The 13,792-nt window shown below is 34.3% G+C and overlaps 1 protein-coding gene across 11 annotated transcripts in view; it reads left to right on the top strand.

The window, feature by feature from the left end:
• The window catches only part of PTPN13 (protein tyrosine phosphatase non-receptor type 13), a 245,364-nt gene that overhangs the window by 134,684 nt on the left and 96,888 nt on the right, over positions 1-13,792 (top strand). For 9 of the 11 annotated variants that reach the window (XM_037021144.2, XM_073237332.1, XM_073237331.1 and 6 more), the window contains 3 exons: positions 4,655-4,750; positions 5,123-5,216; positions 10,619-10,841. In XM_037021144.2, coding sequence (XP_036877039.2) covers positions 4,655-4,750; positions 5,123-5,216; positions 10,619-10,841 — 413 coding nt within the window. The remainder of the gene's footprint in view (positions 1-4,654; positions 4,751-5,122; positions 5,217-10,618; positions 10,842-13,792) is intronic. The other 2 variants (XM_037021141.2, XM_037021143.2) reach the window with 1 other exon arrangement.

Raw genomic sequence — 13,792 nt, 5'->3', positions numbered from 1 at the left:
CCTCTCACTGTTGGAAACTCTTTCAAAGTGTCTGCCTTTATTCTGTCTCCACAAGTGGCTGGAATCTCAGTCTCTCCAAGTATTCCACCTGTCTTTGCTCTCCCACCCCTCTAATCTCCAGAGCACCATGCAATATGGGTTCATACTCCCCGAGTAGATCTCCAAGGCTGGGTATTTAGCAGTCCTAGGCTTCTACTCCCTCCATGCTCTTTTGTTCTGGGGTTGGGGGAAGACTTGGGTCCCGCCAGATCACAGCTTTGTTACTTTACCCTTCTCCATGAGATCTTCTCTTTTCCCCAGATGTAGGCCATTTGTTGCAGTCTTCCTTTTGGTCACTCTTTTAGAATTAGTTGTATTTGCTGTATTTTTGTATTATGTGTGGTTTTGGGAGGAGATTTCTACCTTACTTCTCACACTGCCATCTCTTTCCAAGTAGCATCATTTCTTTCTCCTAAGAAAAAAAGGTTCTTCCTCCCTGCCAAGCTGACCACCCCATGTGTGCTGGTTTTTCATCTCTTCCTGTTTACTTCAGCACATTTTTTCATCAGTTTCCCTCACTTTCACTTGTAACTTCATTCTTCACCTATCTACAGACTTATATCTACTACCTAAGAACAATGCTCAGACATTCCACTTGGCTAAAAAGATCCTGATAACTCATTCAGCCTATTAAAAAAAAAAAAACTTCCTTCTTCAGACCTTCAAACTTCTTGAAAAAATAGTGTATACCATTTTCTCAGTTTCTTACCATCCACAGGCATATCTCAGAGATAATGGAAGGTTCAACTGAGACCACTACAATAAAGTCAAACTAATTTGTTTTCCCAGTGCATACAAAAGTTATATTTATACTATAATGTAGTCTACTAAGGACAATAACATTGTGCAAAACAATGTACATACTTTAATTTAAAAATACCTCATTGCTAAAAAATAAATAAATAAAACAGACCATCATCTGAGCTTTCAATGAGTCATAGTCTTTTTGCCAGTGAAGGTCTTGCCTCAATGTTGATGGCTGCTGAATGATCAGGGTGGTAGTTGTTGAAGGTAAGGGTGGCTGTGGCAATTTCTTAAATTAAGGCAACAGTGAAGTTTGCTGTATCTATTGACTCCTCCTTTCATAAACAATTTCTATAGCATGTGATGCTATTTGATAGCATTTTACCCACAGTAGAACTTCTTTCAAAATTGAAATTAGTCCTCTCAAACCTTCCACTGCTTTATGGATGAAGTTTATATAATATTCTAAATGCTTTGTTCTCATTTCAACAATCTTCACAGCATCTTCCCAAGAATAGATTCCATCTCAAGAAACCACTTCCCTTGCACATCCATGAGAAGCAACTCCTCATCCCTTCGAGTTTTATCATGAGATTTCAGCACTGCAGTCACATCTTCAGACCCCACTTCTAATTCTAGTTCTCTTGCTATTTATACAACATCTGCAGTTACTTCCTCCTCTGAAGTCTTGAACCCCTCAAAATTATATATGAAGGTTGGAATCAACTTCTTCCAAACTCTTGTTCATGTTGATATCTTGACCTCTTACCATGAATCACAAATGTTCTTAATAGTATCTAGAATGGTGAATCCTTCCCAGAATGTTTTCAGTTTATTTTGCCCATGTCCATCTAAGGAATCACTGTATTTGGCAGTGTATTCAAATACTCACAAAATGTATTTCTTAATTAGGTAGACTTGAAAGTCAAAATTACTCCTTGGTCCATGAATTGCATAATGGATGTTATGTTAGCAAGTATGAAAATAACCTTAATCTCATTGTACATCTCTGCCAGAGCTCTTGAGTGATCAGGTGCATTATCAATGAGCAGTAATATTTTTGAAAGAAATCTTTTTTTCTGAGCAGTAAGTCTCAACAGTTGCCTTAAACTATTCAGTAAACCATGTTACAAACAGGTGTGCTGTCATCCAGGCCTATTTTTTTTCCATTTCTAAGGTACAGGCAGATTAGATTTAGCATAATTCTTAAGGACTGTAGAATTTTGGGGGTGGTAAATGAGTATGGACTTCAACTTAAAGTCATCAGCTACGTTAGCCCGTAACAAGCTGACTTCTCCTTTCTAGGTATGAAAGTCCTAGATGGCATCCTTTTCCAACAGAAGTATTTTGTCTACACTGAAAATCTGTTTAGCATAGCCACTTTCACTAATGATCTCAGCTAGATTTTCTGGACCACTTTCTGTAACTGCTACATTAGCTCTTGATGCTTTGCTTCACAGTTTTATGTTGTGGAGACAGCTTCTTTCCTTAAACCTCATGAACCAACCTCTGCTTGCTTCAGACTTTTCTTTTTTAGCTCCTGCATCTCTCAGCCTTTATAGAATTGGAAAGAGTTAGGGCCTTCCTCTAGATTAGGCATTGACTTAAAGGACTGTTACGGCTGGTTTGATTTTCTATCCAGACCACTAAAACTTTATTATCAGCAAGAAGTCTGGTTTACTTTCTTATCATTCACATGTTCACTCGAGTAGCACTTTTAATTTCCTTCAGGAATTTTTCCATTGCATTCACATCTTGGCTGTTTGGCACAAGAGGCCAAATTTTCAGCCTATCTCAGCTTTCAACGTGCCTTCCTCTCTCCTCACTAAGCTTACTCATTTCTAGCTTTTGATTTAAACTGAGAGGCATGTGACTCTTCTTTCACATGAATGCTTAGAGGCCATTGTAGGTTATTAATTGGCCTCATTTCTATATTGTTGTGTGTCAGGGAATAGGGAGGCCTGAAGAAAGTGAGAGAAATAGGGGAAGGGCTGATCAGTGGAATAGTCAGAACACACACATTTATGGATTAAGTTCATTGTCTTAATGTAGGCATGGTTTGGTTTCCCCAGAGCAATTACAATAGTGACATCAAAGGTCACTGTTCACAGATCATCATAACAAATAATAAGATAAAGTATGAAATATTGCAAGAATTATCAAAATGTGACACAGACACACAAAATGAGCAAATGCTGTTGGAAAAATGGGGCTGACAGACACTCAATTCAGGGTGGCCACAAACCTTCACTTTGTAGAAAAAAAAATCTCAGTATCTGCAAAGCACATTGAAGTGAAGCACTGTAAAATAAGGTATGCCTGTGTTCCTGTAAACCTTTCAGATTTGTCCTCTTACCTATCTGCATGCAAATAATCATCTTAAAAATCATTAGTGACCTTTCTGTAACACTTAACATTCATCTTTTCCTTTATTTGTATTCACTCAGAAACTATGTATTTTGTGCTTGCCATGTACCAGACATTTGCTAGATAGTAGAGGTACATCTTTAAAAAATTCAGTCCTTTTTATCCGAGTTTATAATTTAGATTGAGCAAAGAAACAAGTAGAGAATTATTAGCATGGAAGAATTGCAATTAAGCATAAGGCAATATGAAAATAAGGAAGCAATGCTTTTATTGGTCATGAAAGCTTTTGCACAGAAGATGAGACTTCTCTTAAAGGAAAAAGAAAAAGATTTCAGGTAAAGAAAAGCAGGAGAACAGCATTCCTAGCAGAGAGTATCTTTCAGAAAGGAACCTAAAACTTATCTGCAAATTCAGTAACATGAGTGTAGAATATATCTGGGGAAGTGGATGGCAATGAGGCCATGAAACAAAAGGTTTTACCTGGATTACATTTTTAACATTCTTTTTAAATGTTTGTGTATATATGTGTTTGTGGGAGTAGGAGAAGAGAGTCTATACTTTGACTTGATTCTAACAAGTGATTCTGTGACTTCACAATATGAAGAGACAATGCTATAAATGTAGTTGGGAACCAGGTTCTTTCTGAAAGGCTTTGAACACCAAGCTAAGCAGTTTTTAAACTGTATCTTCAAGACTAGTTTGAAAAAGTTTAATATGGCAATATGCTCCGATTTTCATTTCTGGAAAGCTCACACTCAGTAATGTGAACTGTAAAGTGAGACACATAAAGGACACATAAAGTAGTCCAGTCATGAGATGAATAGTGATTTGTGATAGCAATCATTAATACTAAGAAGAGGGGATGAGTCAGAAACACTTAGAAGGTAGAATTTAGATGTTAGTCAGGTCCTGTCCCACTCATATTGGGCACACAACTGCACAATCCTACAGTCTTCCCCACTCCCAATGCTTATTAATCTCATTCCAGTGGAACTATACATTCTATCTTCAAATTATTTGAGCTTGGGACTGTGTCTTTGGATTTTCTATCCCTTGTATCACCTAACATAGAGAATTATACATAGTAGTTATTCAAAAACTTCTTGTTAACAATGATGCTTATATAGCATCCACTCTGTTCTAACAATTTGACGTATATTATTTAATGCTCACAATAATCCTATGAGGTGTCCACTATTACTGCACCCCCTTTTCAGCTGAAGGTGAGTCTCAGGAAGGTTAAATTACTTTCCTCAGGTCACATACCTACCAAGTAGTAAGCTGAGATTCAAACCCAGGCAATCTGGTATCAGAGTCCAGGCTCTTAACCCATATTCCGAACTGCCTCAAAATTGGAGTCATATTTTTTTCAATACCATCCAGTGATTGGTAAATTTAAAACAATATATAAAATGTTCTAGCCTCATAAGTGTAAACATATTTTACTTGATTTGTGTGGAACAGCTAATGAGTTTGCTTTCTAATGTTTTCTTAATTCTCCTAGAACCAATTCGAAGATACAGAACTTACAACAGTGATGTCTTTAGTACCTCCAGCGAAAGTCCGTCTATTATTTCCTCTGAATCAGATTTCAGACAAGGTGAGAGGCATCTAAACAAGTAAAATGTTTTTAAGAAAACATGATTGTTCTTATTTTTTAGTAGTGTTGAGATATATGGTGTCAAAAGAATAATTCTATATGAAATTTTTAAATTGTAAAAAGCTGCCAGTTATTCATTTCAGTATTATAGGAGCTTAATAGCAGTTTCATCAAATAACAATGTCATTTTTATAACAGAGGGAATAATTCATTGTTTTACATATAACATGACTTTTAAGAGTTTAACGACATTAGTTATATGAATCATTTGTAAAGATTTTCCTATTTATCTGCTAAATGCTTGACTTTTAAATAAGATTACTTCATATTTTTAACACCTTGTGCTAGTACTCCTTTTTCATTTATAATTAGTGAGAAAAAGTGAAGCATCAAAGAGATTTGAATCCAACAGTGGTCTCACAGGGGTGGATGAAACCCCAAGTCAAGGCCAGTCACAAAGACCAAGGTATGTAATATGAAAAAATATTAGTAATAATAAGTTTCCAGTAACAGTTGTTTTTTTTCATTTATTAGAGTCAAGGAAAAATTTTTACATTATCCTCTTTCCTATATTTTCTCTATTTTCCTTTCCCTTTCCCTCCTCTTTAAATTCTTACAAATTCATTCAATTATGTGAAAGACATTATAGTCCTTTGAATTATTGGAATCTTTTAAAATCAAAACTGGCTGTGATTATTAATAGTTCGTGCTTGATTTTTTTTAATTGTTAATATGAATATAAAATAACATTTTAACAGGAAGTTCTGAATGCATGGCATTAAATGTCTGTGAAAAGATATTAAACCTTGATTTCAAAGAGAATAAAACCTCTCTCAAAAGGCTGATTTCTAAGAGAATAAAACCTCTCTCAAAAGGCTGAACAAGCTCAACAAGCAGGCTTTCAGGTAGTATTATTTGTTAAATGAATAATGAGTAGGTTACTACTAAGTAACTTATTATGTAAAAAAGTTAAATTATTCATGACATTCATGACATCTTTCCTGGCTTAAAGAAGTTATCTTGTTTTTTTTTTAAGCCGAATTTGAGCTTTTTAGAGCTGTTTGTATAAGGTAGGTATTATTTTTGTGCTGGGCTTAAGATTATGTTACTATAGCCCAGGTATTGATTTAGTTTGTTTAAACTCAAAAGTGTCAAATCAGTAGTGGATATATTGATGTGTATCCTTTTCATGTGTGCACAGATATGAACACAAACATGTTGTTAATATTAAGCATTAATGTGAAATTTGTAATGTGATAGAGAGCAAGAGGTTGCTTCAGAATTTACTCCCAAACCATAGGAATCCTTTTAAATTTGATATCTCTGTTTAATTCAAGTGCCACCATATACAAAAGAATCATTTGGAAATTAACAAAAAAAATTGCCCCTTAGCTAATTAATTCTGGCAGATACTGTTTCACACCCATAAACTATTAAACTATTAATAGACCATGTAACCTTAGCCATGTGATTAAAGCAGACAGTTTATCCAGGCTAAGACTCCAAGTAATTAAAGACAATGTACTCAAACAGTATTCCTTAATGTTCTAATTTTTGTTACATTTATGTCTTTTTCTCTTCCTTTTTATGCCTTTTTAAATAGTCCATGATACTTTATTTTCTTTGAGGAAAGCTCTAGTGAGTATTCATTTACCTTAATCAATGTTATATTTGCATAATAGCATTTTATATTACTATGACCCCATTGTGGTAACAGTAATTGCTATGACCTCATTTTGACAATTTGAACAAAGAGGAAGAGATGAACAAATTTATGCTTGATACTACACAGTTTTCTTAAAGAAGCAAAAGCATTTGGCATGAACAGCAATAAGAAGCAAATACTGAATTGCACTAAGCTCTGTGCTGAATTGAGGAAGTCACTTCTCTCTATATATATAATTTGGAGAATACTTATAAATAACTAATATGATACCCTTCTAGCTTGATCAAAATTGGAAGAATTATTGGGATTATGTATTAAAATTGATTTTTTAATAATGGGTATTAGTTACTTAACACTTGGATAAAAATGTCCAAATAGAGCATTAACCTCTAAATAAAATTTAATCATTTTGTCTTAAGTCAGTTTTCTTGATAAGGATCCTCAGACATGTCAAGATTTTGAGAGCATCTTAGTTTTCACTATTTCCAAGTTTAATTTTAGGAAACATTAACATTAAAGCCACCTTAGCTCATCAAATTGTGTTTTAGTGATAAACTGTCTTTCACTTCACACTTTAAGAGGGGAAGAAAACCCAATGTGGTCTTGATAGCATCTGTGTTAGATAAAGGCAGATGTGAAAGAAAAATAAAATATTTTAACGAGAAGTAGACTGTTAGTTCTGTGTATGTTATAGTAAGTGAAAGATGTTAAACTATTTTTTAAGACTATTCCCATCTCCTTTTTCTGCCTACAGAAAAACGTATTAACTGAAATACTACCTCAATTCCTTATTCAATAGCAAAATTTTCTAAATATCTACAAATGTGTTTGATAATACACTTAACATGGTGGTATACAATCAGGTGGTCCTGTTTTGCTCTTTAGGTCACATATTTGTGAGATCTATAAATAGTGATGTTTTAGATATGTTGCCTGCTTTGTAAAAATTTCCAGTCCCTTTAGCTAGAATCAAAGGGAAAAATAGGTCTAGACAGTGCTATTGATTTATATCATAGGGGTGGGGGCAAATTAACAAGAAATTATGAGTCAGATGCAGCAGAATGAGTAATTTTTGAATCCTGAGCTATCAAAAGTGCCTTTCAGTGACCAAAAAGGATATTCAAAGCTGTTTTACACATTGTACAATTCCTACTGCCTCTGTGCCTATCTGCTTAAGAAGTAATCTTTTTTTCTGACTCAAAGCAACCTATTTATTCATTTCTAAATGATCCAGATTTTCTGAGTTTTTGGTTTGTTTTATCTTTGCTTTTTTGTGTCTCAGACTTTTCAGTCTTTATAGGAACTTCTACCAGGCATTATGTTGGAAGAGATAAAATGATAATCAGTCATTTCTGCTACTGTTTTGTAGCTCTGGTCTAAAACAATTTAAACAAAAATTTGATGAAGATAACAGGTGTGAGTTATAATGTATAGATCCAAATTCTTATTATTACCCTTGTTCCCATTATGGGAGGGTGAGCCATAAAATTATATTCAATTATTTGCTTAACAATTGATTGTTGAACACCTGCCATGTACTGGGTGGTTTAGGTACTGGAGATAGAGTCATGAACAAGACAAAATAAAGTCCCTCAAGTGACTTTCTAGGGCTGAGCTATAGCCAATAAACAATTTAAAAGCAAGTAGTAATATTCTGTAAGATAGTGATGGTATTTTGAATAAAAATAAAGTAGGCTAAAGAAATAGTGCAGGGGTGTGATGCCCAAGGTCTATTTTACATAGGTAGTGTGATCAGAGGAGGCTCTCCCACAGGATGACATTAGAATAGAAAACTATTTGAAGTGAGAAAGTGAACTGAACCATGCCAATATGAGGAAGAAGAAGGTTCCACACCACAGGAACAGCAAGAGCAGTGGCCCTGAAATATGGTAGATGTATTGCATGTTAGAAGAATAACAAGAAAAACAGTACAGCTGCAGCAGGATGAGTGAAGGGAAGAGTGGATGGTAACCAGGTCCCAAATCATGTCAGACCTCAGAAGCTAAGGTGAGCACTTTGGATGTCATTCTAAGTATAATGGGAAGCCATTGGATAATTGAAAGCATAGAGAACCATAATCTAATTTAAACTTTATTGCGATTACTCTGGTCTGTTTTGTGAAGACCAGATTGCAGAAGTAAAACACCAGTTAGGAGGCAATGACAGTACTCCATTTGGGATGGATATAGCACAGACTAGGTTATTAGTGATAAAGAAGAGTCAAATATAGATATCTTCAAGATTGTGCTTCAGAATTTGCTGTTTGAATGGATGTGGGATTTGCAAGAAAGAGGAATCAAAAATAACCCCAAGTTGTTTTCTAAGCAACCAGTGAATGATTGAAAAAAAGGTTCAACATGAGGGAAAAGTATTGAGAATTTGGTTTTAGTGTATTAGGTTAAAGATACATAATAATAGCCAAGTAGAATAGTAACCTAGGCAGGTGAATAGAATTAGAATTTAGGGGAGAGACCAGAGTTTAGGGATATATAAGGTAATTAAGGCCCTGTGACTAGAGAGATCATGTAGATGTGGAGTGTATGAAAATTTGGAGGTTTGAACATGGTTGTAGTCTAACATTAAAAGATTAGAAATGAAAGAGGATCCAGATTAGAAATGAAAGAGGCTAAGAAGGAAAAGCCAGTGAGTAGAAGAAAAATAAAAAGAGCATGGTTTTCCAGCAGTCAAATGTTTCAAGAAGAGAAAGGATTGAGTAACTATCATGTGATGCTTAAAGTTCATGTAAAATGAAAATTGAGAATTATCCTTTGCCTTTGATAACATAGATGTTAGTTGTTTTGTGACCAGTTTTGGTGGAATTTTAGGGACTAAAATTATTGGTCTAAATCCAAGAAAGAGTAGGAAATAAAATATAATGACAATTTTTAAGAGATGTACTCTAAAAGACAATTTAAAAAGTGGGCTAGAGCCTAAAAGGTAAAGCAGAACCAGAGGATTTTTTGTTCTAAGTAGGAAATAGTACAGCATGTTTGTATACTGATGAGAATAACCTAGTGTATGAGATTATTGACATGTTAGAAGGTAACTGCAGGACCAAAGTCTTTAAGTAAGGCAGAGGGGTGGAATCCCATACACAGTAAAGGTCCGGGGCCTATATAAGTGTGCAGGAGATCTATCACTTTCACATAAGACAAGGAAAATCATATGGATATAGATTTGGGAAGTTTGGTGGTAGAAGGATGAGGAGATTATTTTCTAATTGCTTCTTATTTCACCAAGAAAACAGAGGAAAAGTCATCAGAGAGAGGAAGGAGAGTACTGGAACTTTGAAAAGAGAAAGAAGATATAAAAGAATTCCCTGAGAAAATGAGTTGCAATTAGTGCTGAGAACCCATTGAGATCAGTCAGCATGGTTGTGCAATTTCATGAGAGTTGGGGTTGCATGCAAAGAAATGATTTTAATGATGGGGATTAGAATTAAGCAGTGTAAGGACAAGAGAGGGGTAATAGCCAGAGAGAAAGTGGTGGAGACTCAGGATTAAAATTCCTTAGTCAATAAATTATTTAAAGAAGGGTATAAGAGGAAGTAAGCTAAAAAAAATAAGGAGAAAATATAGAGAGGGTATTGGAGGATAGAAATAGGACTTTTAGAGGTGGTGTGGCTACTGTATATAGCAAGCATGACCATGGGAGTGGACTGCTGGCTGAGGTGGAAGAGGCCAGGATGTTGGAGGCTTCCTCAGGCTGTATAACGCCAGCATGAATGACAATGATGGTGGTGGAGAAAAGGACTGAGGAAGGCACTTAGATCCTTAATGAATAAGGGAGAACCATCCAATAGAAAATAAATGTCTAGAGCAAAGCAGAGCAGTGATGGTGTTATTTCATAACATGTACTTCAGGGAAGCTCTAAGCTATTGGAGGAGGGGTCAACAGTGGTCTGAAAGCTGAAACAGGAATTAAGGGGAACTCCACGCCATGTCTAGGCCCAGTCTATACTATAAGAATAAAATAGCCCTATCTTAGAGAACTGCTGGGGAAGCAGTATTCAGAGGGTGCTAGAGTATTCAGAGAAGAGGTAGGGCATATAGATCTACCCACTAAAAATGGGACAGCCTACTACATTAAAAAGTAGGACTGAAATATTACTTCAGGTGTTCTGAGATAATATTAACATGTTTTTCTTGATATAGACTTAAAATAACTGCTTTTTCTCCCAACCCATACTTTTTTCCATATAGCAGACAATATGAAACACCCCTTGAAGGCAACCTAATTAATCAAGAAATCATGCTAAAACGGCAAGAAGAAGAAATGATACAGCTACAAGCCAGAATGGCCCTCAGACAGTCTCGGTTGAGCCTGTACCCTGGAGATACAGTCAAAGCTTCTATGCTTGACCTTAGCAGGGATCCCTTAAGAGAAATGGCCCTAGAAACAGCCATGACCCAAAGAAAACTGAGGGTAAGTTGATTCTCAGGTTACTGCATAGAAACTTGGTCTCATAGGGAAAGGTTATGCAAAATACTTTTTTAAATTCTATGGATATCCTAAAGTTATCTGTAGATAAAGTTGAAATCCAGTATTAGTTTCTACTGGTGTTACATATCTTATTGGTTGATATTAATATAAATAAAAATTTAGCTGTTTTCATGATTTTATTTTAAAAATAATTTTAGATGAAATTAGACTATCTAAACTATATATTTTTCAACTATATTCATGATTCTTAGTCATCTGGCTTTATTCAGTATTGTAGGGGATTTTTTTTTTTTAGTATTAAGAAATTTGTTATCCTACAAACCAAGATCAGAGTTAGAGTTCAAGGTTGGCTCAGAAGCTCAGGAATGTTATCAAATGCATTCTCTTTCTGGTCTGTCATTCTCAGAATTTTGATAGTAATTCATTTTACAGTCAAAAGATAACTACATTAGCTTCAAGCATCATATTCTCATATTACAGTATCCAAAGAAAGAAGGAACAAATCTGATCTTATATCTGTAGAGAATTTTTCTTTACTTGTTTACTTGGTTTATTTTTCTTCCCTATGTTTTTATGAGTATCAGCTCAAAATGAACATAGACTTTTCTCAAGTAAAAATATCTTGAACATTTTACAACTTGTATATTATCATTAAGGGCTCTAAAGTACAAGTACTACAAATCATGAATTTACTATGTACCATAATTTCTTTAATCAGTTTCCTATTATTAGGCATTTTCTATGTTTCTAATCTGTTGTTATTGTTGTTATTGCAAGCAGTGTTCTGATGAACATCCCTATAAATCTGCTAAATATTTGCAGATAACATCCTCCAAGTAAAATAGCCAAGGCAACAGCAAACATTTTAAGACATTTAATACGTACTGTCAAATTGCCCTCCCAAAAGTTGATACAAGTTTATGCTTCCTATGATTATGGCTGTTTCACCATAGTCTTAACCTACTCTGAATATTATCATTCTTTTTTTTTATTATCACTAATTTATAGGTAAGGAGTATCTCATTTGTATTATTCCTTTACAAGTAATTCTTAAAAAGCAAATTAAAGTAAAAGTGATAAATCTAAAATGCTTTTTTCTTTTTAGCTCTGCATAAAGTATCATTCTTATTCTGTTTGGGGTTTTTTTGTTGCTTGTTTCAAAGAAGTATCTTGAAAGCATACTTGTATGTCCTGCAGTAGAATTCAAATTTCCCTTATAATCTTCTAAGAAGAAGCATATTGAATGGCAAAAGTGGCATTGAACTACAAATTAGAAGACTTAGATTCTGTTATTAATGATGCTGTTTATGACCTAATGTAAAATTTTAAACCTCTATGCCTCATTTCACTAATTTTAAGGTGTGAAATTGGGTTTTATTTTATGACACTATCCAATTCTCAAGTTATTAGATTCCAAATATATATAACTGAATTTATTTTAAGTGGTAGGGAAGAAACTCAGTAAGTCTTCCTCAATTTTCATTATAACCAATACATTTATTTTTCAAAATTAAGCAATAGGCACACTATCATACAACATAGCGTGAGCTTCCAAACAGTTAAAGGCATACATAAAACGTAAAGAGCACACGTAGTTACACATTTTCTCCCTAAATCATAGTTTCAGAGAGCTTTCCGAAATCTTAGTGTCAGAGAACTTTAGATCCTTAGGTATTCATAAGTGATAGTCTGTACCTTTACAGTATACCACTGTTAATGTGTCATCTCACTAAAAATTTGTGTTTCCTTTTAGGCAATCGGTTTCTGGCTTTTTCAAGAATGAACCTTTTTTTAATCAAAGACCTACTGTATTAATGACTAGAGAATTTGAACTACAGGTCATTAAAAGACCAAATAATGTTTTTTCTGAAAAAGAGCAGGAAGGATATGTTTTTAAGGCTTAAAAAAGTGTGCTAGTGTTTGGAGGAACAGTTTCACAATTGAATTAATGTTCTTTCCCAAAACAAATTTTTAGTTAATTTTTTTTCTATATTACTTTTGGCACACACACTTTTTAATTTGTTTACACTTTTTAATTTGTTGACTTAGTTGATCTGTATTAAATTCTAAGTTTCCCGTGGCAGACTATTTTCATTTTTTCTATTCAATTTTTGTACTTGTTTTAAATGTGTACTATTGGTTCATTGAGTATTAAACCATTAGTGTTAAACTTTTACTTAAATGGTATCTGTCACATGTTTCACACTTGGTTAATTGGATAGAATTCTCATGCCAAGGAACCAAATATGCTGTACAGTCAAATGCAAAGAAGAAACTAACAAAAATGAAACTTCAGTAATCTCCATTAGTCCAAACACATGCACATATACACACACACACACAACCTGTGTTTGGCCTCAAAATTAGTCCTGCTGTCATTGTACTTTTTGCTCATTTGGATATTATCTTTCAGTCTATTCTGAATCCTGAACCAACATGGAATATAATTTGTTTTATGTTATCTCCTCAACCAGTTCTTCCTTCCTAGTGGAAAATCCTGGATATACAAGAGATAAAGGGAAAGAATAGATTAAGAAGCAGCTAATGCAGTAGGCATATTCTGCTTTGCCCAGCTCCTGAGTCCCCTAACTCCTGAAAAATTTTTTTTACTAAAGGCAGCAAAGGTGACAGAGACTATGATAATTAAAATTATGTCTAGTTGTCACTGTGTAGAACAAACAGTGCAGTATCACAGGATTCCAAGAACATGATTACAGATGGATATGTGTATTTTATAATGACAAAGTAGTTGTTACCTTTAACTGTGACTTGTTTTAGGACAAACTGAGTATCACATTCTTAAATAATGAGTCTTCAATTGCTTCACACATTAACGATACTAAAACAAATGCTTATATGGGCTTGATGACACCATATTATTTCAATAATAAAGTCTACCTTTTCTCTCTTTTTTTGGTTAGTCATTATCTGGA

The sequence above is a fragment of the Manis javanica genome, chromosome 5, assembly GCF_040802235.1.
Source record: "Manis javanica isolate MJ-LG chromosome 5, MJ_LKY, whole genome shotgun sequence".
In the NCBI taxonomy this organism is placed as follows: domain Eukaryota; kingdom Metazoa; phylum Chordata; class Mammalia; order Pholidota; family Manidae; genus Manis; species Manis javanica.
This window is presented reverse-complemented; position numbering and strand designations above follow the sequence as displayed.